At 33.8% G+C, this 26,735-nt stretch overlaps 1 protein-coding gene and 1 pseudogene across 5 annotated transcripts in view; both read left to right on the forward strand.

Annotated features, from left to right (window-relative positions):
• PHYHIPL (phytanoyl-CoA 2-hydroxylase interacting protein like) overlaps positions 1-26,735 on the forward strand; it is an 81,773-nt gene that overhangs the window by 36,805 nt on the left and 18,233 nt on the right. For 4 of the 5 annotated variants that reach the window (XM_025435130.3, XM_035715380.2, XM_025435133.3 and 1 more), the window contains exons 2-3: positions 23,078-23,274; positions 25,191-25,365. In XM_025435130.3, coding sequence (XP_025290915.1) covers positions 23,078-23,274; positions 25,191-25,365 — 372 coding nt within the window. Of the gene's footprint in view, positions 1-21,244; positions 21,369-23,077; positions 23,275-25,190; positions 25,366-26,735 lie in introns of those variants that run through there. The other variant, XM_025435131.3, reaches the window with a different exon arrangement.
• Positions 3,504-4,389, forward strand: LOC112651821 (male-enhanced antigen 1-like; annotated as a pseudogene).

Consider the following 26,735-nt stretch of genomic DNA (forward strand, 5'->3'; position numbering starts at 1 on the left):
GACTATAAGGCACTAAACACAAAACATTGTTCTTACTAATACATACAAAAATAACAAAGGACCAGGAAATGCCAGGTAAATTGAAATAGCAGAGAATAGGATTATGCAAACAACTTGTATTTTGTTCTCTAGTCCTGAATAAAAGGAGCAGCAAAAGCAGTTCAGACTCTAATTTTAATGTAGGTCCTGATTTTTTTCATGCCATTTTTGTGCAGAGTTGCTAAAAAACAAGAAATAGATCTGTGTTTTGCTCACTTCTACTTTTATCTGCCCCTGGGTGCCCTTGTTGAGGATTTAATAATATAAAATGACAAAAAAGATAGATATAAATGGTTAACTTTTAAGTAAATTAAAGTTGATCAGTTGTGTTCTTTCTATCATTTGGGATTTTCAAATCAAGAACAATAAAAGAACACTAAAAATAATGGAACGCATTAACAAGTCCCCCTGGTTTAAAGAAGAGGAACTTGTGTTCAAGAGAAGTGACTTGGCTAAGGTTGTGTAACATGTCAGTAAGAGATATTAAGCTACTCCACTACACCATGGTGTCCCAATTAATTGCTCCATTAGAATGAAATGCTATCAGAAAATAATTGAATTCCTGGGTGTAAGGATGTATTTAATTTCATCATGAGATGATGGAAAATGCTGTTAACTAATAAATGCAAGAAGCTTAAGAATATTCACTTGAGGAAAAGTGTGGTAAGCAGATACGGAGTTGGAAATAACTTTAAAAAGACTCTAATACAGATCAGTTCTTTTATTTTACAAATGAGGAAACAATGAAGATTAAGTGATTTGCCCAAAACATTACAAACAGTTCTAGAACAACTATGATAAGGCAGCTGTATTACATGGTTAACAACCTACATTTTAATGCCAGGCCTCCTAGGTTGATATTTTAGCTTTTATAATAGTTATCTGACCTTGGGCAGGTCATACAATTTCTTTGTACTTGAGGTTCCTCATCTGTTAAAATGGTATGATAATAATACTTATTAAATTTATGAGGATTAATAATATATGTAAAACACTCAGAACACTGCCTAGCAGGTATAGGTGTTCAGTAAATGTTTCTGTTACTAAAAGGCTTTGATCTAATGCTATATTTAAATGTTGTATTTTGTAGTTAACAAAAATTTTTACCTTGATTTGCTCAGCTAGTGAGAGAACCTCAGTGGGACAATTGATGTCTACCATTGTTACCTAGTGTTTTTTTCAATCATACAAATTGTTTCTTTTGTTTCAGTTTTATTATTGTCAACAACTGTGAAAGGCTTTTTTGTTTTATTATAAATAGTTTTAACATTTGAATATCAAGACAAGTGAAAACAAATTTGCTTCATCTTTTAAGCATGTTTAACAAAAAGTGTTCATCTTATCATCACCATTGCCATTTGCTTTTATAAGGAGAAATGACAAAATCATTGCTATTTTTATTCACTATTTTAAGCCCATATATGTATATTTTGAGTAATTTAATTGTACAGTAGATATTGAATGAGTTATACTTTTTCATTTTGCTGCTTATTTAATGTTTCAGTTTAACTTTAGGGGCAGTGATCATATTCATTTTAAAATTGATTAGACAATTTAACTTGGAATTTAACAATGGATATGGCTGAGAGAGATAAGTCTACAAAGAGTATGAAGCATTAGTCTTGTTCTTTTTTTATGTGAGAAGTGCCAGAATTTTATGTTTGTCTGTAAACTGGAGAATCTGGAGGTATATGTGAAGGGTCAGCACCACAGAGATAGTTTTGGTTTCACACAAAAACTCAAAATCCTAAAATTCATGAGCATTGTAAATTAAATGCACTCAAATTGTTTTGAATATTAGTGTCTTAGACTTGAGAGTATGTCATTCCAGGGCGATTATATCCCTGCTTTTAACCACATAGATTCCCTTTACAGAGAGGAAAAGTTTTCATTAGTAATCAGGTGCCAATGTTCCCTGTGGAACTGTTTTCCTAATATTACGATAGTTGAGTTTTTACATCCTCCCTTTGTAACTTCTAACCCCTGAAGTAATGAGAGGCTGTGAAAAAACATTTGGTATCAGGAGGTTTCAATAGTGCTGCAGTTGGTTAAATAAATGCAGTTTCATCATTGCTGAAGAGTAAAAAAGTATCTCATAAAACTTTCTTGAAAAATTAATTGGAATTCTTATAATAAAGAAGTACTGTTACATGGATCTAAACTCAGGAAATGTAATCACAGAATAGATATTTTAAGATCCAAAATCATATTGAAATGCCATTTGGATACTATGGTTATTGGGACAGTATGCTTTTAAACATTTTTATTAATGATTTAGATGTGAAATAACAATGAAAATGTGCAGATGTGCTATAAGCATAAATGTAAGAGAAATAATTCATAAAGAGAGGCTTAAGGATTAGCTGCATAGGTGAGGTAATAAAAAAGTGATATATTGTGTAAAAATACAACCAGAGGGTTGTAGAGAGTTGTAATACACCAAGCAGGATAGCAACTTAAAAGATTAAATAACACCTTAAAGACAGGAAATTAGATAGGATCAGCAAAGTAATTTGGCTTAAAAAAAAAGGTAAGAGTATATTCAATACAGAAGCATGGGGTAATTTACAGCATGGGGTAATTACTCTCTTTCAACATATATGAATTTACTAGAAACTTGCATAGAGGTTGAAAGATGATGACGGAGAAGAATCCTAGGCTTACCTTGTCTCAGGAATTCAACTAGGTAACTATCAGATCATCCTAAATACCCCAGAAATTGACCTAAAGACTGGCAGAACAAACCCTACAACTAAAGGAAAAGAAGAAGCTACATAGAAAAAGGTAAGATGTGTGGAGACACAGTTTAGGAGGAAAATGGATGGTGACTACTGCAGTGAGGAGGGAGCCACAGTCATGGAGAAGGGTGAGAGAACACACTAGCACATAAGAGCACACACAGAAAAAGAACCCCATGGAATCAGCTTGGAAAGTGAAAGGGACTCAATTTAATGAGTTTTTATAAGCAGCAGGACTTAAGGCCTGGAGTGTTAAAGGTCAGTAGGAAAGAGGCCAGAGGGCACTGAGGCTGCTCTAGGAGAGAGTGCAGGAAAACAATCTCAGACATACAGCATGGAAACAGTGATCTAAAGAATGCCTGGGGCACACAGTGGGGAGGATATTTGCTTATCTTGGAGAATATTTGCACATCCCAGAGAGGTATTGTTCATGGAGAGACACCACTGTGAACAAAGAAACTGGCCAATGCCATTTCCCTCCCTCAGCCTTCAGCATAAGCATAAGGCCATCTTTGGAAAACAGTACAGCGCTAACATTCACCAAGTAACACTAGGCCCTGCCCCCTCCACACTCCAGTGGAACCACTACTCCTGGGCAGATTTGCCTCAGTCCCAGCGTGGCAAACCCCTTCCAGAAGGCCAGCTCATCTGTCACTGTGTCTCCTGACAAGGAAGTTTTGTGGTGCCTCAGTTTTGATAGTGGTGGTGATAGGTCTCACTTCACAAACAGATCTAGTTAAAATGTACCACATTCAGGGGTTCAGCCGCAGGCTCCGAGCGGCCCCTGCCCGGATGGCAGCAGTAGTTCTAGGGGGAGATACCATGGGCCCTGAGCATATTTTCCCCAATCCGAATTAGGAACTGGGGCCACACCAGGGCCCTACAGAAGGCACTGGGGATTGGAGCAGCGAGGAGCCTGAGGAAGAGCAGGAGGAAACAGGGGCAGGCCCAGCTGGCTACTCCTATCAGCCCCTGAACCAAGATCCTGAACAAGAGGAGGTGGAGCTGGCACCGGTGGGGGTTAGTGAAGACGTAGTTGCTGATATTCAGTATCGGATCCAGGCACTGGGGCTTCATTTGCCAGACCCACCAGTAGACAGCAACGATGAAGAGGAGGAGGGAGCTACCGGACTGAGCAACCACAGCTCTATTCCCATGGACCTGGAACATGTGGAGCTGGTGAAAAGGACGATGGCTGGAGTAAGCCTGCCTGCACCAGGGGTTCCTGCCTGGGCTTGGGAGATCTCAGATGCCCAGTGGGAAGATGTGGTACAGAAGGCCCTCCAAGCTCGGCAGGGAGCCCCAGCCTGGAAGTGACTACCCTAAGAGCTGCCTTATCTCCCTGCATTCCAGGCCAGAACCAGCACAGGACTGAACACATCTCTGGTTGTAATGTCCATCTCCATTTTCCCCCTCTCCCTTTCCACATTAAGGCAAATCAGACTTCTTCTCAGAGACCCACTTTATTCAGTTCTGTACATATGGGGACATTGGCCCAAGCCCAACCCATCTTAGCATGTATCACTCTATGGAGAATAAAGCACCCTATGTACACAGCCAAAAAAAAAAAAAAAAAAAAAAAAACATGTACCACATTCAGACCAGGGACCAAACAGTACCCACAACAGGGGAAAGAGAGCCTCTGCAGTTTATTGGCCTGAAGCATAAAGTGGCCAGGACACAATAGCAGAGTACACCCAGCACACACACTGGAGACCTTCTCGGGAGTGTTAGGCTCAAGGCACTCCAGGATCTCTTCTTCATAAAGCTATTAACCTCAAGAACAGGAGACATAGCTGACTTTACTAACACAGAGAAACAGGCATCAAAACTTAGACAAAACGGGAAGACAGAAAATTATCCCAAATGAAAGACTGGATGAGGCCACAGAGAGCTAAGCAAAATAGATAACATGCCTGACAGAATTTAAAGTAGTAATCATAAGGCTATTCACTGGACTTAAGAGAGGAAGACATTAGTGAGACCCTTAACACAGAGATAAGGAATAACATAGCAGAGATAAAGGGCTCAATAAATGAGATGAGAAACGTGCTTGATAGAATGAACAACAGGTTGGAAGAAGCAGAGGAACAAATTAGTGACCTGGTAGACAGAGTAATGGAAAGTAATCAAGCTGAACAAAAGAGAGAAAAAAGAATTATGCATGAGAATAGACTTAGGAAACTCAGTGACTCCATTAAACATAATAACATTTATGTTATGGGAATCCCAGAAGAAGAAGAGACAGAAAAGGGGGCAAGTAATTTATTTGAAGATACAATAGTTGAAAACTTCCCTAATCTGGGGAAAAACAGATATCCAGATCTGAGACGCACAGAGAACACTCATCAAAATCAACAGAAGCAGACATATAGCCAAGATATTAATTAAATTTGCAAAATATAGTGATAAAATTTAAAGCAGTAAGACAAAAGAAAACAGTACCTTACAAGGGAAACCCATAAGGCTAGCATGAGACTTTTTCAACAGAAACTTTGCAAGCCATGAGAAAATGGCATGATATATTCAAAATACTGAAAGGGAAAAATCTGTAGCCAAAACTACTCTATCCAGCAAAGCTATCATTCAGAATGGAAGAAGAAATAAAGGATTTCTCAGACAAACAACCCTAAATGAGTTCATGTCCACTAAACCATCCTCCAAGAAATATTACAGGGAACTCTGAGTAGTAAAAAAGAGACCAAAAGTGAGATTATAAAGGTAGAAAACAAAAGAGAGGCAAGAATATTCCTGTAAAATATCAGTCAAGAAACTCAAAAAATTAAAGGATAAAATGTAGCAACATATGCTTAAAACATGGGGAGAAAAGGAGAAAAGAATGGGTTCAAACTTAAACAACCATCAATTTAATAAAGGTTGCTATGTGCAGAAGAGGTTATATGTAAACCTAATGGTAACCATATATCAAAACCCACTAATAGATAAGTAATGTGTAAAGGTAAAGAAATCCAAATATATCTCTAAACAAATGAACTAGAGAAAGTAATGAAAGAAAGTTAAAAAAAATCAGATAATCTTCAGAAACAACTATAAGACAATGAAATGATAAATAAATATATATTATCTATAATTACCTTAAATGTAAATGGACTAAATGCTCCAATCAAAAAACATAGGCTAGACAGAATAGATTTAAAAAAAAAAAAAAGCCCGTCTATATACTACCTACAAGACACCTGCAGATTAAATGTGTGAGGATGGAGAAAGTTTATTATGCAAATGGATGTCAAAAGAAAGCCAGAGTAGGAATACTTACATTGTACAAAGTAGACTTTAAATAGACAAAGAAGGATACTATATAATCATAAGGGAGACAATCCAACAAAAAGAGATAGCAAAGATAAATATTTATGCATTCAATATTGGTACGCAATTACATAAAACAGTTAATAACATAAAGGAACTAATCCATAGTAATAAAATATAGTAGGGGATTTTAACACTCCACTTGCATCAATGGACAGATAATCTAAACAGAAAATAAACAAGAAAACAGTAGCTTTGAATGACACATTGGATCAGATGGATTTAACAGATATTTAGAACATTCCATCCTAACAGCAGAATACACATTCAAGTGCACATGGAAAGTTTTTTAGAATAGGCCACATATTAGGCCACAAAACAAGCCTCAACAAGTTCAAGAAGATGAAAATCATACTATGCCTCTTTTTGGACCACAACACTATCAAACTAGAAGTCAACATAAAAAAAAAAAAAAAACTAGAAAGACCACAAATACATGGAGGTTAAATAACATGCTACTAAATAATGAGTGGACCAACCAGGAAATTAAAGAAGAAATTTAAAAATCACATGGAAACAAATGAACATGAAAACACAGTGGTCTGAAACTTTTGGGATAAAGGAAAACTGGTTCTAAGAAGAAAGTTTATAGAAATACAGGCCTACTTTAAGAAGCGAGGAAAATTTCAAATAGACAGTCTAACTTTTACACTTAAAAGAGCTAGAAAAAGAACAACAAACAGAACCTAAAACCAGAAGAAGGAAGGAAATAATGAACATTAAAGCATAAGTAACTTATATAGAAGCTAAAAAACAAAATACATGTAGAACAGATCAATGAAATCAGGAGCTACTTCTTTGGGAAAAAATCAGTATAATTGATAAACTTCTAACCATACTTCTCAAGAAAAAGAGAAAGGACTCAAAATCACAAATGAGAGAGGAGAAATAACAACCATTGCCAAAGATATATAAACAATTGTAAGAACATTATGAAAAACTGTCTGCTAACAAATTAGACAGCCTAGAAGAAATGAATAAATTCCTAAAAACATATCAACTACCAAAAATGAAACAAGGAGAAGTAGAAAACTTGAACAGACAAATTACCAGCAATGAAATTGAGTCAGTAATCAAAAAACTCTCAACAAACAAAAATCCAGGACCAGAAAGCTTCATTAGGTGAATTCTACCAAACATTTAAAGAAGAGTTAATACCTATTCTCAAACTATTCCAAAAAATAGAAAAGGAAGAAAAATTCCAAATTCATTTTATGAGGCCAGCATTTCCTTGACACCAAAACCAGATAAAGATACCACTATAAAAAGAGTACTATAGGCTAATATCCTATGTTTATCCATAAACACAAAACCTTCAACAAAGTACAAGCAAACTGAATCCAATGGTATACTAAAAAAAAGTCATTCACCATGATAAAGTGGGATTTATTTCTGAGTTGCAAAGTTTGTTCAGTATTCACAAAAATCAATCAAGGTGATATGTCACATCAATAAGAGAAAGGATAAGAACCATGCAATCATTTCAGAAGATCCAGAAAAAGCATTTGACAAAGGTACAACATCCATTCATGATAAAAACCTTCCACAAAGAAGGTTTAGAGGAAACATATCTTAACATAATAAAGGCCATATATGAAAAACCCACAGCTTAACATTATCCTTAATGAGAAAAAACTGAGATTTTCTTGTAAGGTTAGGAACAAGACAAGGATGTCCGTTCTCACTATTATTCAATGGTACTGAAAGTCTTAGCCACAGCCATCAGACAAAATAAATAAAAGGCATCCACATAGTAAGGAAGAAGTAGAACTTCCAGTATTTGCAGATGACATGATACTATATATAGAAAACCTGAAAGATTCCACCAAAAATATGCTAGAACTGATCAATGAAATGAGTAAAGTCACAGAATACAGAATCAGTATACAGAAATCTATTGCGTTTACAATTGCACTAAAAATAATAATATACTTAGGAATAAACCTAACCTAACAGGTGAAAGACTTGTACTCTGAAAACTAAAACACTGATGAAGTAAAATCAACAGAACACAAATAAATGGACTAGAAGAACAAATATTGTCTATACTACCCAAAGAAATCTATACATTTAATGCAATCCCTATCAAAATACCAACATTTTTCACAGAGCTAGAACAAACAATCCTAAAGTTTGTGTGGAAAAAAAGACCTCGAATAGCCAAAGCAATCGTGAAAAAAAAAAAAAACTAAACTGGAGGTATCACAATTCCAGACTTCAAGTTATATTACGGAGCTGTAGTAATCAATACAGTACTGGCACAAAAATAGGCATATAGATCAATAGAATGGAATAGAAAACCCAGAAATCAACTCACAACTATATGATCAATTAATCTTCAACAAAGCAGGAAAGACTATCTAGTGGGAAAGGATAGTCTCTTCAAGGACTGGTGTTAGGATATCTGGACAGCAACATGCAATAGAAAAAAGCCTGGACCACTTTCTTACACCATACACAAAAATAAAATCAAAATGGATTAAAGACCTAAATGTGAGACTTCCTGAGAATATAAAAATCCTAAAAGAGAAGACAGGCAGTGAGCTCTTTGACATCAGTTGCAGCAACTTTCTAGTTATATCTCCTGAGGCAATGGAAACAAAACCAAAAGTAAACTGTTGGGACTACATCAAAATAAAAAGGTTCTGCACAGTGAAGGAAACAATCAACAAAATGAAAAGGCAACCTACAGAATGAGAAAAGATATTTGCTAATGACATAACTTAAACAACTCAGCACCTCAAACCCAAATAATCTAATTAAAAATGAGCAGAAGACATGAATAAACATTTCTCCAAAGAAGACATTCACTTGGACAACAGACTCATGAAAAGATGCTCACCATCACTTACCATCATGAGATGCAAATCAAAACCACAATGAGGTGTCACCTCATACCCGTCAGGTGTCAGAATGACTAAATTCCACAACACAAGAAACAACAAGAATTGGCAAGGCTGTAGAGAAACTGATATAGCCACTGTAGAAAGCAGTAGGGAGTTTCCTCAAAAAGTTAAAAATAGACCTATGATTCAGCAATTACACTATTGGGTATTTACTGAAAGAATACAGAAACACTAATTCAAAGGTATTTATGCACCCCTATGTTTATAGCAGCCTTATTTACAATAGCCAGCCCAAGTGTCTATCAGTTGATGAATGGATAAAGAAGATGTGGTGTGTATGTACATATGTGTATGTATATAATGGAATAATACTCAGCTATGAAAAAGAATGGAATCTTGGAATTTGCAATAACATGGATAGAGCTAGAGAGTATAATTCTAAGTGAAATTAATCAGTGAGAGAAAGACACACCATATGACTTCACTCATGTGGAATTTAAGAAACAAAACAATGAGCAAAGGGGAAAAAAGAGAAATAAATCAAGAAAAGACTCCTAACTATGGAGGACAAACTGTTGGTTACAAGAGGGGAAGTGAGTGGGGGAATGAATGAAATAGGTGATAGGGATTAAGGAGTGTTGTGTTGAGCACTGGGTGATGTATGGAATTTTTGAATGCCTGTATTGTATACCTGAAACTAATATAGCACTATGTTACTAACAAAAATTAAACATTTAAAATAAAAAATTTCTTGCATAATCTGGACACTAATGATCATCATTAAAGGACTGTAAAGGAAAAAATCTTTCCAAACTATTTGAAGCCACAAGCATCCAAGAATGAATTAGAGAAGTTATACACTAATTAGAACAAGGGTAAACTAAATTAATATAGTTTTTCCTATGAATATAATGTTAAATTATCTAACATTTATTGTCTACAACATGATAGTATATTGAATGTTTTATATGTTTTATATGTCTGCATTATCTTATTAAATAGTCATTGTCCCTATGAGGAAATGGATGGTTTAGAGGGTTTTAAGATTTACTCAAAATCAAACAGTTCCTTGTGGCATAGGCAAACATTTGTCCATCTGATTAGTATATACAATCATAACCAATCTGTAATTAACAGATTATGTGTAGCTGTAGTATAACTATCAACATAGGAAATCAATTTGAATATTAACATAATGGAGGTGTGTAATTTGTGATAAATATTCAGAGATCTACAAATAAATGCAGTTTATCTTATTGAAAATGAAACTTAAAATTTGAATTGGTTTTGACTTACCTCTCAGATCTGCCCATGGTTTCTAATATTTTTCTATTACTTTTCTTCTTTATTCTGTTTCACATTTCCCTTCCTGGATCAGTCCTGCAATTTATTCTTGGCTCTTACTCTTTGTCCTCTTGAATGCTGCCTCAATATGGAGGCCTATTTCTGTCTCTTGTTTAGGGTACTGTAATCCTTACCTTCTATCATGCTCCAATCCCACATATTATTTCCTGTCTATTTCAATGCCTAAGAAACATTTATCTTCATTCTTTTTACTTTTAATTCTGGAAGTTAGATGTCCAAAATTGTAATATCTTAAGTATGTAAAATACATATTCAGATGGATGGGAACCACTAAATAATATATAGAAAAAATAATAAAAAATAGTAACTGAGTTCAATAATATTCTGGGGATCCCTAGGTGGCTCAGCGGTTTAGCGCCTGCCTTTGGCCCAGGGCGTGATCCTGGAGTCCCGGGATCAAGTCCTATGTCTGGCTCCCAGCATGGAGCCTGCTTCTCCCTCTGCCTGTGTCTCTGCCTCTCTCTCTCTCTCTCTCATGAATAAATAAATAAAATCTTTTAAAAAAGAAAACAAAACAACAACAACAAAAAAACATCGGCTTTTTTCAGCTGAACCTGAAGCAGATTTTGGTTGCCTTGTCAAGTCAGGGTGGGCCCAAGGCTGTCCTTCTAGAACAGCTGGTTCTGAGCATGCTCCAAGCCCATGTGTCCCACCACATTTGCCGCAGTGAACGCCTACCTCTACATTCCACAACATTCAAAACTATACATTTAAGAAGCTTGTGGCATTTGTTCTCTGGCTTAGTGATCTGCTAGATTGCTTGAGGGCAGCCTCCTTCCTTCCAGTGTTTACAGCAGAGCAGTGCCACTGCTAGAATAGAAACAAGCAACAAGGCATGCATTTGGCCCAAATAAACCAACGCTGGTTTATGGAAAAAAAAATTTTTTTCAGCTGTTTAGTTTATTTTCCAAAAGATAGATACACTGACATTAAGCAATTGACTTACTTGAGGTTTTTAATTTAACTGGTTGATTAGATATTTTATATACTAATGAAACTTCATAATGTAGATTCACTAGATACCAGTAGCACCCTTCTCAAGTTGTATTGATCAAAAATATCTCCAGACATTGCCAAATATCCTCTGGGTGGGGGCTGAGAGGTCAAAATCAATAAAGTATGGACTAATACTGGTTTGTACTAAAAATGCATTCAGCTTAATTCCAGACTTTAGGAATTAATGAATTAAGTATACAATGTCAGTATGAATTACCATTATAAGCTGCTCATTTAGATTACAAAGATATTAAGGGCTGTGACCATCTTTTAGACTTTATATGGAGAAACATAAATGTAAATTAGGTATTTATAATAAATGGCAAAATTTGGGATGCCTGGGTGGCTCAGTGGTAGAGTGTCTGCCTTCCTAGGGTCTAGGGTGTGACCCCCATCGGGCTCCCTGTGAGGAGTGCTTCTCCCTCTATGTCTCTGCCTCTCTTTCTTTGTCTCTCATGACTAAATAAGTAAAATCTTTAAAAATAAATAAAAGGCAAAATTTCTCAAATTGAGTGAAAATACAGAAGATACACCTAAGGCAAAATAATTGAAAAAGATTTAAAGCAAAATATAAGGGAGTGACTGGCTGGCTCAGTCAATAGAGCTTATGACTCTTGATTTTGGGACCATGAGTTTAAGCCCCATGCTAGGCATGGAACCTACTTTAGAGTATATATATGCATCTGGGTGGCTTAGTGATTGAGCATCTGCCTTTGGCTCAGGTTGTGATCCCAGGATCCTGGGATTGAGTTCAGCATGAGGCTCCTGGTGGGGAACCTGCTTCTTCCTCTATGACTCTGCCTCTTTGTGTGTCTCTCATAAATAAATAAAATCTTAAAAATATATGTGTAGGGAAGCCCAGGTGGCTCAGCAGTTTAGCACAGCCTTTAGCCCATGTGTAATCCTGGAAACCCAGGATCGAGTCCCACGTTGGGCTCCCTGCATGGAGCCTGCTTCTCCCTCTGCCTGTCTCTCTGCCTCTCTCTCTGTGTGTGTCTCTCATGAATAAATAAATAAAATCTTAAATATATATATATATGTGTGTGTGTATGGCAAAAAATAAAATGTAGGGATGAACGAAGATATTCTACACACATACAAATTGAAATAAAGCAGGATACAAATTATTTCAAAGTATATGTTACACTTATTAGGACAGTCATTCTTAATTTTAAAAAGCTATAATCTTCAATAAAGATATAACTATTATATATGCAATTGATTCTTGAACAATGGGGTTAGGGGCATGGACCTCCTGTGCAGTGGAAAATCCACATAGAAACTTTTTTTTAAAGATTATTTGAGATGTTGAGAGTGAGCACATGGTTGCATGAATATGGGGGGGCAAAGGGAGAGAGAGAGAATTTCAAGCCTATTCCTTGCTCTGCATGGAGCAAGAGGCAGGACTCAATCTCAGAACCTTAAGATCATGTCCTGAGCTAAAATTAAGAGTTGGATGCTCAACTGACTGAGCTACCCAGGTGCCCCTCCACATAGTAACTTTTAACTCCCCCAAACTTCATTGTCTACTCTTGACCAGAAGCCTTATGAATAATATAAACTGTTAACACGTATTTTGTATGTAGTATATAATGGATTCTTACAATAAAATAAGCTAGAAGAAAGAAATTGTTACTAGAAAATCATAAGGTAGGGGTGCCTGGGTGGCTCAGTTGGTTAAGCCTTCTTCTCTTGATTTCAGCTCAGGTCATGATCTCAGTGTTGTGAGATCAAGCCCTACATTGAGCTCTGTGCCAGGTGTGGAGCCTGCTTGAGATTTTTCTCTTCTCCCCTCTGCCCTTCCCCACCTCTGATAGATCATGCTCTCTCTCTCTTTCTAAAAAAGAAAAGAAAAGAAATCATAGAGAAAATACACTTAAAATATTGTACTGTATTTACTGATAATGTAAATTTATTTTGTCTGTTTACAAGATGAAATGTCAATACTTACATCAATGCTGTCTTCTATGATAAAAAACACTGTGGACATTATACTTATTACTAACACTGAAATGAAAAATGAGGGATAATGTGAAAAAAAATTGTCTTTATTTACAGCTATAACAGTTTATGCATTGATAATGAAGCAGTAATATGATTACTTTATGGTAACCTAGTATAATCGATACAATTACTACATGGCAGTGAGTCTATACAGTGATGAATTAATTGTTATAAAATTTTTATGGCATATGCTATTACAGTTATTTTCATAATGCAGTATTGGGAAAATAGTTACATTTAAAAAAAAACCTACTGTGATGATAAGCTCAGTTTCTCCAATTATAAGAGAGAAGGGCATATTGTAGGGTAATGTAATTCTTTAAAAGTTATAAAGTAGTGGGAAACCTAGCACATTATTAATTTTATATTGAATATCATTCACCTTATGCCCATGTTAGGATAGGCTATCTACTTCTGCACAAGTCTTACACACAATATTCTACATGATACTTAGGCAATGAGAAAGATGATGACATAGAATATCTCATATACTTCTTTGCAGTACAGTTATTAGATTTTTGCACAAAGGATACTTATACACAACATATAAGTTTTTAACTGTTTAGTGGGATGATTATGTAATATTCATTAAATGGAAGGAGACCAGGAGACCATCATAAAGGTCTTCATCTTTGTCTTCATGCTGAATAGGCTGTGGGAGAGAAGGGGTTGGTTTTGCTCTCTTAGGAGTGGCAGAAGTGTAGGAGGGAGGAGGGGAAGCAAGAGAGGCAGGAGCACCTGGCGTAACTTCCTGGAAATACATTATACTTTTTTTCTGACTTTTTGCATTTCCATTTTTCTGAAAATGTTACTATATGGTACTAATCCTTCTACTATTTGCTTTAGTTTCAGTGCCTATATCATAGAAGGGTCCATTGTCAAAAAACAAGTCAAAAGAAGTCTTGAATAATCAGTGCCCTTCTGCCAGATTATCTGTTTTCTGGCACTACTTTTTGAAGAATTTTTTAAATTTAAATTCAGTTTAGTTAACATAATCTGTATTATTAGTTTAAGGGGTAGTATCTGGTGATTCATCAGTCACATGTAACACACAGTGCTCATTGAATCAAGTGCTCTCCTTAATGCCCATCACCCAGTTACCCTATTCCCCCACCCATCTCCCCTCCAGCAACCCTTAATTTGCTTTCTATAGTTAAGAGTCTGTTATGCTTTGCCTCCCTCTATGTTTTCATCTTATTTTATTTTTCCTTCCTTTCCCTTTGTTCATCTGTTTTGTTTCTTAAATTCCACATATGAGTGAACTCATACAGTATTTTTCTTTCTTTGATTGACTTACTTTGCTTAACACGATATCCTCTAGTTCTATCCACATCACTGCAAATGGCAAGATTTCAATTTTGATGACTGAGTAATATTCATATATATGTGTGTGTATACAACCCCACATGTTCTTTATCCATTCATTTGTCAATGGACATCTGGACTCTTTCTATAGTTTGGCTATTGTGAATATTGCTGCTATAAACATTGGGATGCATGTATCCCTTTGAATCACTATGTTTGTATCCTTTGAATATATAACTAGTAGTGCAATTGCTGGGTCATAGGGTAGTTATATTTTTAACTTTTTAAGGAACCTCCATACTGTTTTCTAGAGTGGCTGCACCATTCGTACCAGTAGTGTAAGAAGGTTCCCCTTTCTCTGGATCCTCACCAACATCTGCTTTTTCCTGAGTTGTTAATTTTAGCCATTCTGACTGGTGTGAAGCGGTATCTCATTGTGGTTTTGATTTGTATTTTCCTGATGGTGAGTGATGTGAGCATTTTTTTCATGTGTCTGTTGGCCATTGTATGTCTTCTTTGGAGAAATGTTTGTTCATGTCTTCTGCTTATTTCTTGATTAGATTTTTTTGGTTTTTTGAGTGTTGAGTTTGATAAATTCTTCATAGGTTTTTATATACTAGCCCTTTATCTGATAAATCATTTGCAGGTATCTTTTCCCATTCTGTAGGTTGCCTTTATTTTTCTCAGCTGTTTCCTTTGCTGTGCAAAAGCTTTTTATCCAGATGATGTCCTAGTGGTTCATTTTTGCTTTTATTTTCCTAGCATCTGGCAACATGTCTGATAAGAAGGCCAAGGTCAAAGAGGTTTCTGTATGTGTTCTCTAGGATTTTGATGGACTCCTGTCTCACATTTAGGTCTTTCATTCATTTTGAGTTTATTTTTGTATATCGTGTAAGGAAGTGGTCCAATTTCATTCTTTTGCATGTGGTTGCATGTGGTTGTCCTTTTTCCATTGGATATTCTTTCCTACTTTGTCAAAGATTAGTTGACCATAGAATTGAGGGTCCATTCTGGGTTCTACTATTCCATTGATTTATGTGTCTGTTTTGTGCCAGTAGCATACTATCTTGATGATTATAGATTCGTAATAGAGCTTGAAGTCTGAAATTGTGATGCCACCAGCTTTGTTTTTCTTTTCAACATACCTTTGGGCTGTTGAGGGTCTTTTCTTGTTCCATACAAATGTTAGGATTTTTTGTTCCAGCTCTGTGAAAAAAGTTGATGGTTTTTTGATAGGGATTGCATTGAATGTGTAGATTTCTCTGGGTACAGGTTTTGTTCTTCCATCCATGAGCATGGAATGTTTTTCCATTTCTTTATGCCTTCTTCAATTTCTTTCATAAATGTTCTATACTTTTCAGAGTACAGATAATTTACCTCTTTGGCTATATTTATTCCTAGGTGTCTTATGGTTTTTGGTGCAATTTTGAATGGGATTGATTCCTTGATTTCTCTTACTTCTGCTTCATTGTTAGTGTATAGAAATGCAACTGACTTTTGTCTGGCACTCCTTTTTCTACATCTTCTTTCTTACTGTCTGATACTGGTTAAGAAGCTTTCATCTCTATCAGGTTGTCTTCTATTACCTTCTCTGGTGCCATCTTAAATTTCTCCAAGAACCATATCTGAAAACCTTTAGCCTCCAACTTTTTTGTCATATCCACAATCTCTTTCATGATTTTCTTGATGGTTGTCATAAATCCTGTAAAGTCATACATACATACATACATACATACAACATTCAGATATAGTTTTCTACAGCAGGAATTTATTTTTTTGAACTTGATGGCCTTTATTACTTTTCCTATAACAATGATGGTATTTTCAATTGTGTAATCCTTCTAGACTTGCAGGATTTTCTCTTCCATAGTGTTGACAATCTTTTCCATATAGTGTATGTATGTGTAAGGAGCCTTACAGGTCCTTATGAAACTCTCATCTAGAGGCTAGATTAGAGACACTGTGTTTGAGGGCAAGTAGACTTTGGTGTTGAATTCTTGGGGCTTGGAGTCTCCAGCAGCATTGTTGAATATCAAAAGAACTTTAAAAAATAGTCCCTTACTGGCAAGGTACTTCATGACTTCAGGGACAAAGCATCTATAGAATCAATCCAGACAAAGGGTTCTCAATGTCCAGGCCTTCTTCTTGTGTAACCAGAAGACTGGCAGCTGGTATTTATCTTTTCCCTCTAAGACTTGGGAACTAGCAGCTTTATAGATAATGACAGTCCTGATCATAACCCTAACTGCATTTGTTAACCTGTTTCTCTCTGCCATAAATCCTGATGATCACTTCTCTCCCTTGTTAATAATGTTCTCTGTGGCATTTTTTTTCCAGAATAAAGCACTTTTCATTTGCATTAAATACCTGCTCAGGCATATATCATTTCTCTTCAGTGATTTTTGTAATGGCACCTGGGAATTCATCTGCTGCCACGTGGTTATCAGAAGTTGCCTCTCCTGTTATACTGACATTTTTTTTAAGCCAAAGCTCTTTATGATTTCTGTGTTTTACATTTTAAAAGCCACTTTTTAGCTAATTTTTGTGTATGGTGTGAGGTCTAGGTCAAGGTTCTTTTTTTTTTTTTTTTTTTGCTTTTTTAAGATAAAGTTTCAATTTTTGCCCACAAAAACACATGGATATTTTAAATAGCTATAAATGGAATTGATAAGGGTACAAAAGGCACTTAGAGTAGTTGGAAATACAAATTGGTGAAAACAAATGTGACACAGCATTTGCATTTCTTGGTATTTTTCCAAAGATAAATAATCAGAGATGTATACAAAAATATGCATAGAATAGAGTTGACTAAAGTGTTAATACAGGAAACACTGGAAACAATCTACATGTCCAGTAGCAGGATGACTGATTAGTAGAATAAAATACACCAAGATTAGAATTTTGTGTAGTCATGTGAAAATGTTCACAGCCTATAAATGAAAAACAGTTTACAAAACATTAAGCACAATGTTAATAGAGATTATGAATGATTTTTATTTTGTGTTTTTTTTCTAAAAGTTCCAGCAATATTCAGTGTTACCATTGAGCGTATTTTTTATTTTGAGAACTTATTGTAAATGAAGCATAGAACAGTTTTGCATTTTATTGTGGTTACTATTGTTTTAATTAGTTTTTCTTTCATGACTTTAAAAGTTTTGCAGCACTTAAAAATAATAATAAAAGTAGTGTAGCATTTTAATGTTAGTTTTATGAAAAGGAAAGTACTTTTCCCTCAGCAGACTATATTTTCGACTTTGTAATGAAAATTATTAAAATATATATTAATTTAAATATAATTACACACATGTAATTTTAATTTTAAAATAAATCCTCCTATATGTACTATAGTGACAGATTTTCTATTACTAAATTTTAGAAAAGAAAAAAGATATATGAAAAAAATGCGCCATGGTTTCTATTTGTAAGGGAAGTAACCTGCAATTTCTTTCTTAGATAGCTCAAAGCTTATTATTAAAATTAACTACCTTTATTATCTTTAAGAACCATTTTCTTACTTTTTTCACACTGAGTAATTTATGCTCCTTTAACTACTGTAACTATGATTTTATATTGACTTCTATTGTAGTGCTATAGGGAAGAAAAATCACTCATTTTCCAGCAAAACTGGTGGAGCAAAGGAACAATGGTATAATAAATATGCTAAAAATATAGAGGTCCTCAATAAAAAGAAACATGCTCTATTGCAATTGTTGCCAGAGTACATCTAGGTTATTAAGCAGGTGATACTTTTAATTTTTATTCATACACTTCATAAGGTAGGTAATCTTGATAACCAAGTAAGTTTTTTCTGTGCTATATCTTTCAAAAAGATAAATAAAAAGAAAACATCTCAGGTTCTAAGGAGTTTAGCTAAGGACTTAGAGAGCTAAATAACTTAAATTTTTGTATAAAGTTATTAAAAGAAAAAATATATCATTATGTGTGTATTGTATATTCACAAAGATGAATACATATGCATATTTTATAAATGAGACCAAAAGATTATGTTGCATGATTTCTATTCTGAAATGTCCTCAAATGAAGGAATAAGAATTGTAATTAGTAATGTTTGTTTAGAACACTTTTACCAATTCTTGAGGGAGAAGGGGGGGAAAAAACGAAAAAAAGTAGCAAATTTGAAGGATCTCTATTTCTTATAGATTGGATAATTTACAGGATATATTGACATATAGTAATATATGGAACTATATAGAAAAATTAAAAAATTCATAATGTCATAATAACACTGGTTTTTATTCATAGATTGAAGTGTGTGATACTGAAGGTAGATGAAGTAGGCTATTATTTTTTTGTACACTTAAAATGTTTTAGATGAATCTAGATCTTCTTAAGGTCCTTTAAATACAGAGCATGTGTGTATTTCTCAGCCATCTTCTTAAAAATGTGTGTTTATACCCTCATGGATATTTAAAAATTGCTTTCATAGTGTGTTTGAAGGACATGTTTGAACTAACTATAGGAACCTAACAATTCATTTTAATAAAATTTTATCTTCAGTATTGCACATATTGAAATCCGTCTAAATCAACCATAAGGTTTTTTTTTCTCTTATATAATTCCTCAACTTTCATGATACATTTCTAGTCTCCCTTTAGCATTCTTACTGGGTATTTTTTCCTATACCCTGTGCTGAATTAACTAAAATGAAGATGCACTGTTTCTTAATGCTTGTTCTTTTGCCTTCATTTAGAATGCCATGTCCTCAACTTTTCACTACTGTTTTCACTTGTTGAGATTCTGCTTCTCCCATAGCATTGTGGATAAAGTTAACAATACTATATTATATACTTCAGAATTGCTAAGAAACCGATCTTACTGTACTCACCACAAAAAGGAAATGTTAAATTTGGGACGTGATGGAGCTATTAGCGAATTCTACAGTAGTAATCATATTGCAATATATAAATATATATATAATTACATATCAAATCAACAGAGTTGTAAACTTTAAACTCACACAATGTTATATATCAATGATATCTCAATTTTTTAAAATTTACTTTTCCTACAACAAAGAGTATCACATGTTTTCTGAAGCATAATTTGATTCCCTTAATATGGCTTTTCACTTATGTTAATATATAACATAATTTTATTATATTTTCCACATCTTCCCAATTTTATATCCTTGAGGTAGGAGCTAGTTTATATATCTTTGTACTTTTTCTGTTGTGTACTTTTGATATATAAATAATTTCAACTTAGTAAGAGTTGTAATAACTAACAAAAATAAATATGAAGGAACACATAGCTACATGGCAGTGTGATAAAGATCTTTGACCAGCTTTACAAACGTAATTGATGTGTTAGGGTCAATAAGAGAAGTCACTTAAATTCAACAGCTTGCTAAAAGTATAGCAACAAATCATCGAAGGTAGAGATTTTATTTTAAAATATTTTAAGAAGAGTGATACCAGATTCTGATTTTTAGTGATCTTAGGAAGTTTTCTAGAGTTAATATACAGATGGTAATAGGTAGTTTTCAGGGAGTTTAATAAAATTAAAAATACAGGTAAAAAAATATGCTTTCCAACAATGATTAGATTTATCACAGAGGAAAAAAATTCTTAAAAGTGATTGAATTTGTTGCAAGTGTGCTTTTGAAATATTTGTTCGGAAAGCAGTTTTCATATTTTGGCCAGATAAAAGTGTTATTAATTTGTTTTCCATTCGGTATTACCAATCAGCAATATAATCACAGATATTAGAATTACTTGTCATATTAAGTAGAAAAATGTAGCCAGAATTACCCTTAAGATGAAGTCTTACTAAGAAATGGAAGCTGCATTTTAGAAATACACTTGATTATACAGTTCTAAGATATTATTGCCTGGTTATTGAATATTAGTGTCATGTGAATCACTGTTGTTTCACTGATTTTACAGACTAAACACTGTCTTCTGTCACTCATCTCAAAGATCTCAGTTAAAAATTGATTCACAGAGTGTGAGGATGAAGGAACTTACATGTAAACTGATAGGATTGGTTTAAATTAAATTTTTCACTTGTTCTTCCCAAGTAAGAAAGCTGCATAAAGATTAATCTAGTGGCTTTGTTAAGAACTGGGAGTAAAAGTAGCTTGAAAATAAAAAGATTCTTAATATAACAAGTCCTTCATAGGTTTGAGCTTTATATTCTGAATGGGAAAATAGGATTTAAGCAAAACTTTCCACATTTTAATAAATATAAATTTTTTTCTCAAATTTTAACTTTTAGAGAACATGTATAAAACAAAATATTAGGGCAGCCCAGGTGGCTCAGCAGTTTAGCGCTGTCTTCAGCCCAGGGTGTGATCCTGGAGACCTGGGATTGAGTCCCACGCTGGGCTCCCTGCATGGAGCCTGCTTCTCCCTCTGCCTTGTCTCTGCCTCTCTCTTGGTGTCTCTCATGAATAAATAAAATCTTTTAAAAATATATTATATTCTAGGAAATAATCAGTTATTTGTAACTTTAAGTTTGAATCAGGTAATACAAGTGTAAATTTAAATAGCAAATACTTTAGTATTAAATTTTTGAAATTGCATTTTCATTAACTTGGATCAAGCACAAAATTGCTTTTTTTTTTTCTCTATATGATCTTAAATAACAATTTTTTTCACTCAGGTATGAAATTTATATGGAGAATCATAATACAGATGAGTTCTACAGAAACTTTTACCATTAGTGTCCAGAATGCTTTTCTGTAGTGTTACATATATTTTAAAGATAACTGCAATCAGAATAATAGGTAAAAACTTTGAACTTTTCTAAATAGAACAAAAATTTCTAATGTTAGAGTATTTATTGCCTTTCCCTTTTCATTAAAGGATTTCATTAAAAGGATTTCACTTAGTTTCTTCCGTTCCTTTGACTTCTAAAAGGCCTTTATTCAGGTCACAGGCAATTTGAGGATTCTATTAGGCCAGATGGAAGGAAAGAAAAGGATGAGAGAATAATTTTTGTGGGAGTTTTATGAAGAGGGAATTTGGAGAAACTCCAGTGTAAGGGGAAGATACAAAGAAGGATTTTTAAAAGTATTGCTCAAGAAATGACAATAAAGAACTTAAGTTATTTTGAAAATAGTTTTCAACTGTCATCAGGTTCCTCTGGCCACAACACAGCTTGAGATGAGACAATATGGGTCAAAGATTTAAATAAGAATTGTCAATAGTTTTGTATCAACAATTGAGATGGGAATGTGGGGGGAATTGGAAAGTATTGCCACAAGATAATATTCATTGTTGTTTTTAATTTTTGTTGATTGCAATTTGCTATTTAATTCTGTTAAGGAACTAGTTATGTAGCTGATTTATGATCTACCACTTTTATCACAAAAATAACAATTACATGTATTTTTTCTCCTCTGGGGCATTCAATTTTATGTTGGCTTGGGGAAGAGAGCATAGGAAGGAGGAGTAGAATAAAATTTGATCCAGTATATCTTTTCTATCTATGAAATAAACTTGGCAAGTCTGTATTTTTTCTATTTTTGACCTGTTACCCAGCATATTCTACTCTATACTGTTAGCCAAAGTTTCTCTTTTAGTTTCTCATTTTTTCTAACTGGAAATGCAGGATGCAGTCTCTAAAGTAACCAGGTTTCAGATCAGTTCTTCAAGATTTAATGATACCAATCAACATGGCAATTGCGTTTTTTTTTTTTCCTTTTTAGCCTTATCTGTTATTTTAATACTCAGATTGCTCAAGACATAACTGGTAAAAAGATTTCTAGAATAATCCTTGACATCATAACTTTTAAGAGAATGTTCTTCAGTATTATTTGTATATATTGTATAATTATTACATGCTGTTTCTATATATAGATTTCCAAAAGAAAAGGAAAAAGGAAGAGCAATTTTTAAACTCCCACTGGTACTTCATAGATTTTTTTTAAAGAAATGTGTTCATTTTTTATTTATTTTATTTTTATTTTATTTTTTTAAAGATTTTATTTATTTATTCATGCCAGAGAGAGAGAGAGAGAGATACACAGGCAGAGGGATAACCTTTTTTTTTTTTTTATTTGACTGGATTCTTTCATTAGCAACACTTGTGACCTCATCTAATTTAAAACCCCTGATATTAGAGCAGAATTGATTGGTCATGTAGGAAAAATCATCTCTAGGACTTTCCAGGTGGAACCTACTGTGTAAAACCAATCTTTCATAGATTAGAAAGATGTATTTTCATTGTTTTTGTTTATTTCTATGAAAGCAGAAACTGGAAAATTTGAAAAAGTAGAGGTGGTAAAGATTAATTCAGTTCTGATTTTAATGGTAAAATGACTTTGCAAATGGTATTTGTTATCATTAACATTCAAACTATTTCATGAACAAAAATGAAACTCAGTTTTAGTAATTAGGTAGTTAAGTTCAGAAATATATATATATAACTGATAGCCTCACAAGCTGGAAAAATACATTATTTGGAAACTACCTGTGCATTGTTTTCTTGCAGGGAACAAATCACAAGACAGTGGCATAGCAGAGATGGAAGAACTTCCCGTACCACATAACATCAAAATAAGCAACATCACATGTGACTCATTCAAGATTTCATGGGAAATGGATTCAAAGTCAAAGGACCGTATTACACACTATTTCATTGACCTCAATAAGAAAGAGAACAAGAACTCTAATAAATTTAAACACAAGGTAAAATCTTAACACATACTTACATTCATTTGCCTCTTAAAATCTGAGTATGAGGGTGTTTGAAAAGAAAAAATAATATTCTATTAATTACTTATATGATGCATTTGACATTGGGAAGAATAAAAATTACATGTCATTTTAAAGCTCAATCCCTTTAAGAAATTTTGTAAGAAATGAAATGCCAAGTATAATATTAAAATACATTTTTTCCAAAAAAGATAAAATTATGACTCTCATATAGACATAAAAGTGAACATGTGTTAAAGATTTAACTAATTAATGAGGTAACTAATGAAGTGTTACAACCAGTTCAAAGTATAATCCAAAGAATAGACACAGTCATAGATCAGGATATTGAAATAAATGTATAACTAGAGGCAAAACTGATTTGGGGTCAGAAAGGAACAAGGGCCAGAAGAAATGGATGAACAAAATTCATTTGCATATATTTAAATAACAGTTATCAGTTATCTACAAATCACAGTGTTATAAAACAGCTTCCACAGAATCAGAAGAAAATAGCAATAAGAGTGTGCTATAGGCAATGCATAGTTTTCATTAAAGCATACATTTTTCCATATAATAACTTTTGAGAGAGGAATGTGATATAACTTATAAACTTTAGAGTATTTGTAAAATACTTTAGGACTGAAAGTTGCTTTATGTAGTCGATTTTATTTTGTGGTTTGAGAATGAAAATTAACCTTAATATGTCTTAATATGACATACTACACCTCTTTGTTTTTACTTCTTATAACAGTCTACTTATTACATAGCTTTGCTGATATATATCTCTCTACATACACATTAGAGGTAGTATAGAGATGTAATAGTTATTAAGTATTCTTATGTTTCAGTATTTTCACTATGAAAACTGGTCTTTTTTAAATTTTGATACTAAATTTAGCTTGGCAAATCTTTTAGAAGAGCTGCCTTATCTTTTCTGGGAATTACATCTTTTACCAAATGCCCAGTTATACACACTAATGATAAGTGAGGATTATATGTATAGATAAGTGTGAGAGAACAAAATTGATAAGTCATTCTAACCATGTTCCCATTTTCTGGTTATGGATATTCTCTTTGTTGACATTTGTCTTCTTGAAGTAGTTTTAAAATATTTCCTTGAAATTAGCTTTGAAATAATGTTAAATGATGATTAGGTCAAGATTTGACCCTCTTTTCTTCATTCTACATTTAGAAAGCTGTGTCTTTGGAAACATAGTGAATATTCAACTAGCAAGTTTAATAACCTTATTAATCATTATTTAGAAATACACAAACATTCCTGTGACATAAGCTCCATACTTGAATATAACTGAAGTGGATATTACCTCTTTTGTATATAAAACTGATTCATTTATCTTAAAATCGTTATTTTAAAAATGTTCTCCCTTCACATGTAAAATATTTAGTAATGGGCTACTCTGGGAAAATTATTGAGTAGTATAAATTAAGCAAATATATTTTAAAATACAAAATCACAATTGAACACCAATAAAAAATAAATTTATAAAAAAAAACAAAATCACTGAATTTTATTTGTCATGTTTCTGGGTTTGGGGAGGTTTGATTTTGTTTTATCATTTAATATTAGAATATTGCATTTTAAGGAGCATAATATATAAGGAGTGTTCAGAAAACAAGAATCAAGAAAACAGGAATCTAAATACATTTGTGTCATAAACTAGCTGTATGACCTTGGGCATGTCTTTTGATTATTTTTTGCATCTGGAGAATAAAAGATTTGAAGATAATAATTGTTGATATCTTTAAAAAGGATAATTCTATCATCAGCCAGGAATTTAACAACTTGCTATATATTGTTTATAATTGATTCAAGTTATACTGCTAAATTATTTCCTCCCTCCCTACCTCCCTTCCACCCTTCCTTCTTTCCTGTTTTTCTGTCTTAGGATGTTCCAACAAAATTGGTAGCAAAAGCTGTTCCCTTGCCCATGACGGTCCGTGGACACTGGTTTTTGAGCCCAAGAACTGAGTATACAGTAGCAGTGCAGACTGCTTCAAAACAGGTTGATGGTGATTATGTTGTGTCTGAATGGAGTGAAATTATAGAATTCTGCACAGCAGGTAAGAGAACTAGGTAGAAATACAAAACAAAAACAAAAACAAAAACCCTTAATATTATTTCCTTAAAAGCTAATTACAAAAAGAAAAATTTAATTATAAGGTGATATGAAATGCATTGGGTTATTTTTGCATTGACAATAGCATTGTATAATAGAACAAACTATGCTATATTGGTTGGAGTGAGCTTAGATTCTCAACAAAAGCTGAGTAAGGACTTTAAATCAGTTCTTTGATACATAATTTGATTTTTCAAAGTAAAAGCTTTGCAAATGAAATTGGTTCAGTTTGAATATATATTGAAGCATGTTTTGAGCTTCATTTTGAGAGAGAGCGTTTTCTTTCTTTTTTTCTTTCTTTTTTTTTTTTAATTTTCACAGATATTGATGGTGCCTGGGTGGCTTAGTCGGTTAAGCATCTGTCTTAGGCACAGGTTATAATCCCATGATTCTGGGGTCAAGCCGTGGGCATCATGGAGTGGCTTGACCTGCTCAGCAAGAAGCCTGAGCCATCATGGAGTGGCTCCCTGCTCAGCAAGAAGCCTGCTTCTCCCTCTCCCCTGCCTTCTGCTCCCCCTGCTTGTGTGCAGGTGTGCTCTAAATAAATAAACAAAATAAATAAATAAATAAACAAAATATTTAAAAATTTTTTTTCACAGATACTGAAACAAGTCAGGAACCTCTTTCTCTAACTTAGGGAATGGATGCAGATCTTAATGACTGTACCTAGCAGAAGTGTTCTGGATTTTTCACTTGAGTGCTGAAAATCTATATCTAAACTAGTGGTGTGTGTGTGTGTGTGTGTGTGTGTGTGTGTGTGTGTGTGTTTGTCTTTGCTTCCTTAGAAAGTACCTCATAGCCATTTTGCATTGAGCTATCTGATTAGGAGAGCCTACCCCCTTTGATTTTGAACTATACTTTAATATACCATTAGATTGGAAATTTTACCAGTCATCTCATTCATTTATCTGTTTATTCATTCATTTAAGAAACAAATATTTAGTGAGCACTTAAATAGGTGTTGAAGTGATACAAAGATATCACTTTATCAGATGTATTACCTAAATACATCTGCCATCCTTTCCTTGTCTCCTAGAACAGGGCTGTAATTCCTCTTGGTGTAGGTGATTGTTTCCTCTAAAAAACTGTAGAGAAAGGCTAAGTGTTTTTGTAACATAAAGGAACTTGACAAAAAAGTCTTTAAAAAATGTGCCTCAACTATTGTAGGTTGCTTCAACTTCCCCCAGCTGAGGCATTCTTCAGATAGATGACTCTTTTTCTCCCTACAGCATACACATGCATTATTTTAGACTCAGTACATACTTAGCAATTGCTTTACTTCATTGTCTTGTGTTGTTTCTTAATCTCAAACTC

This window comes from Canis lupus, chromosome 4, assembly GCF_003254725.2.
Source record: "Canis lupus dingo isolate Sandy chromosome 4, ASM325472v2, whole genome shotgun sequence".
Classification (NCBI taxonomy): domain Eukaryota; kingdom Metazoa; phylum Chordata; class Mammalia; order Carnivora; family Canidae; genus Canis; species Canis lupus.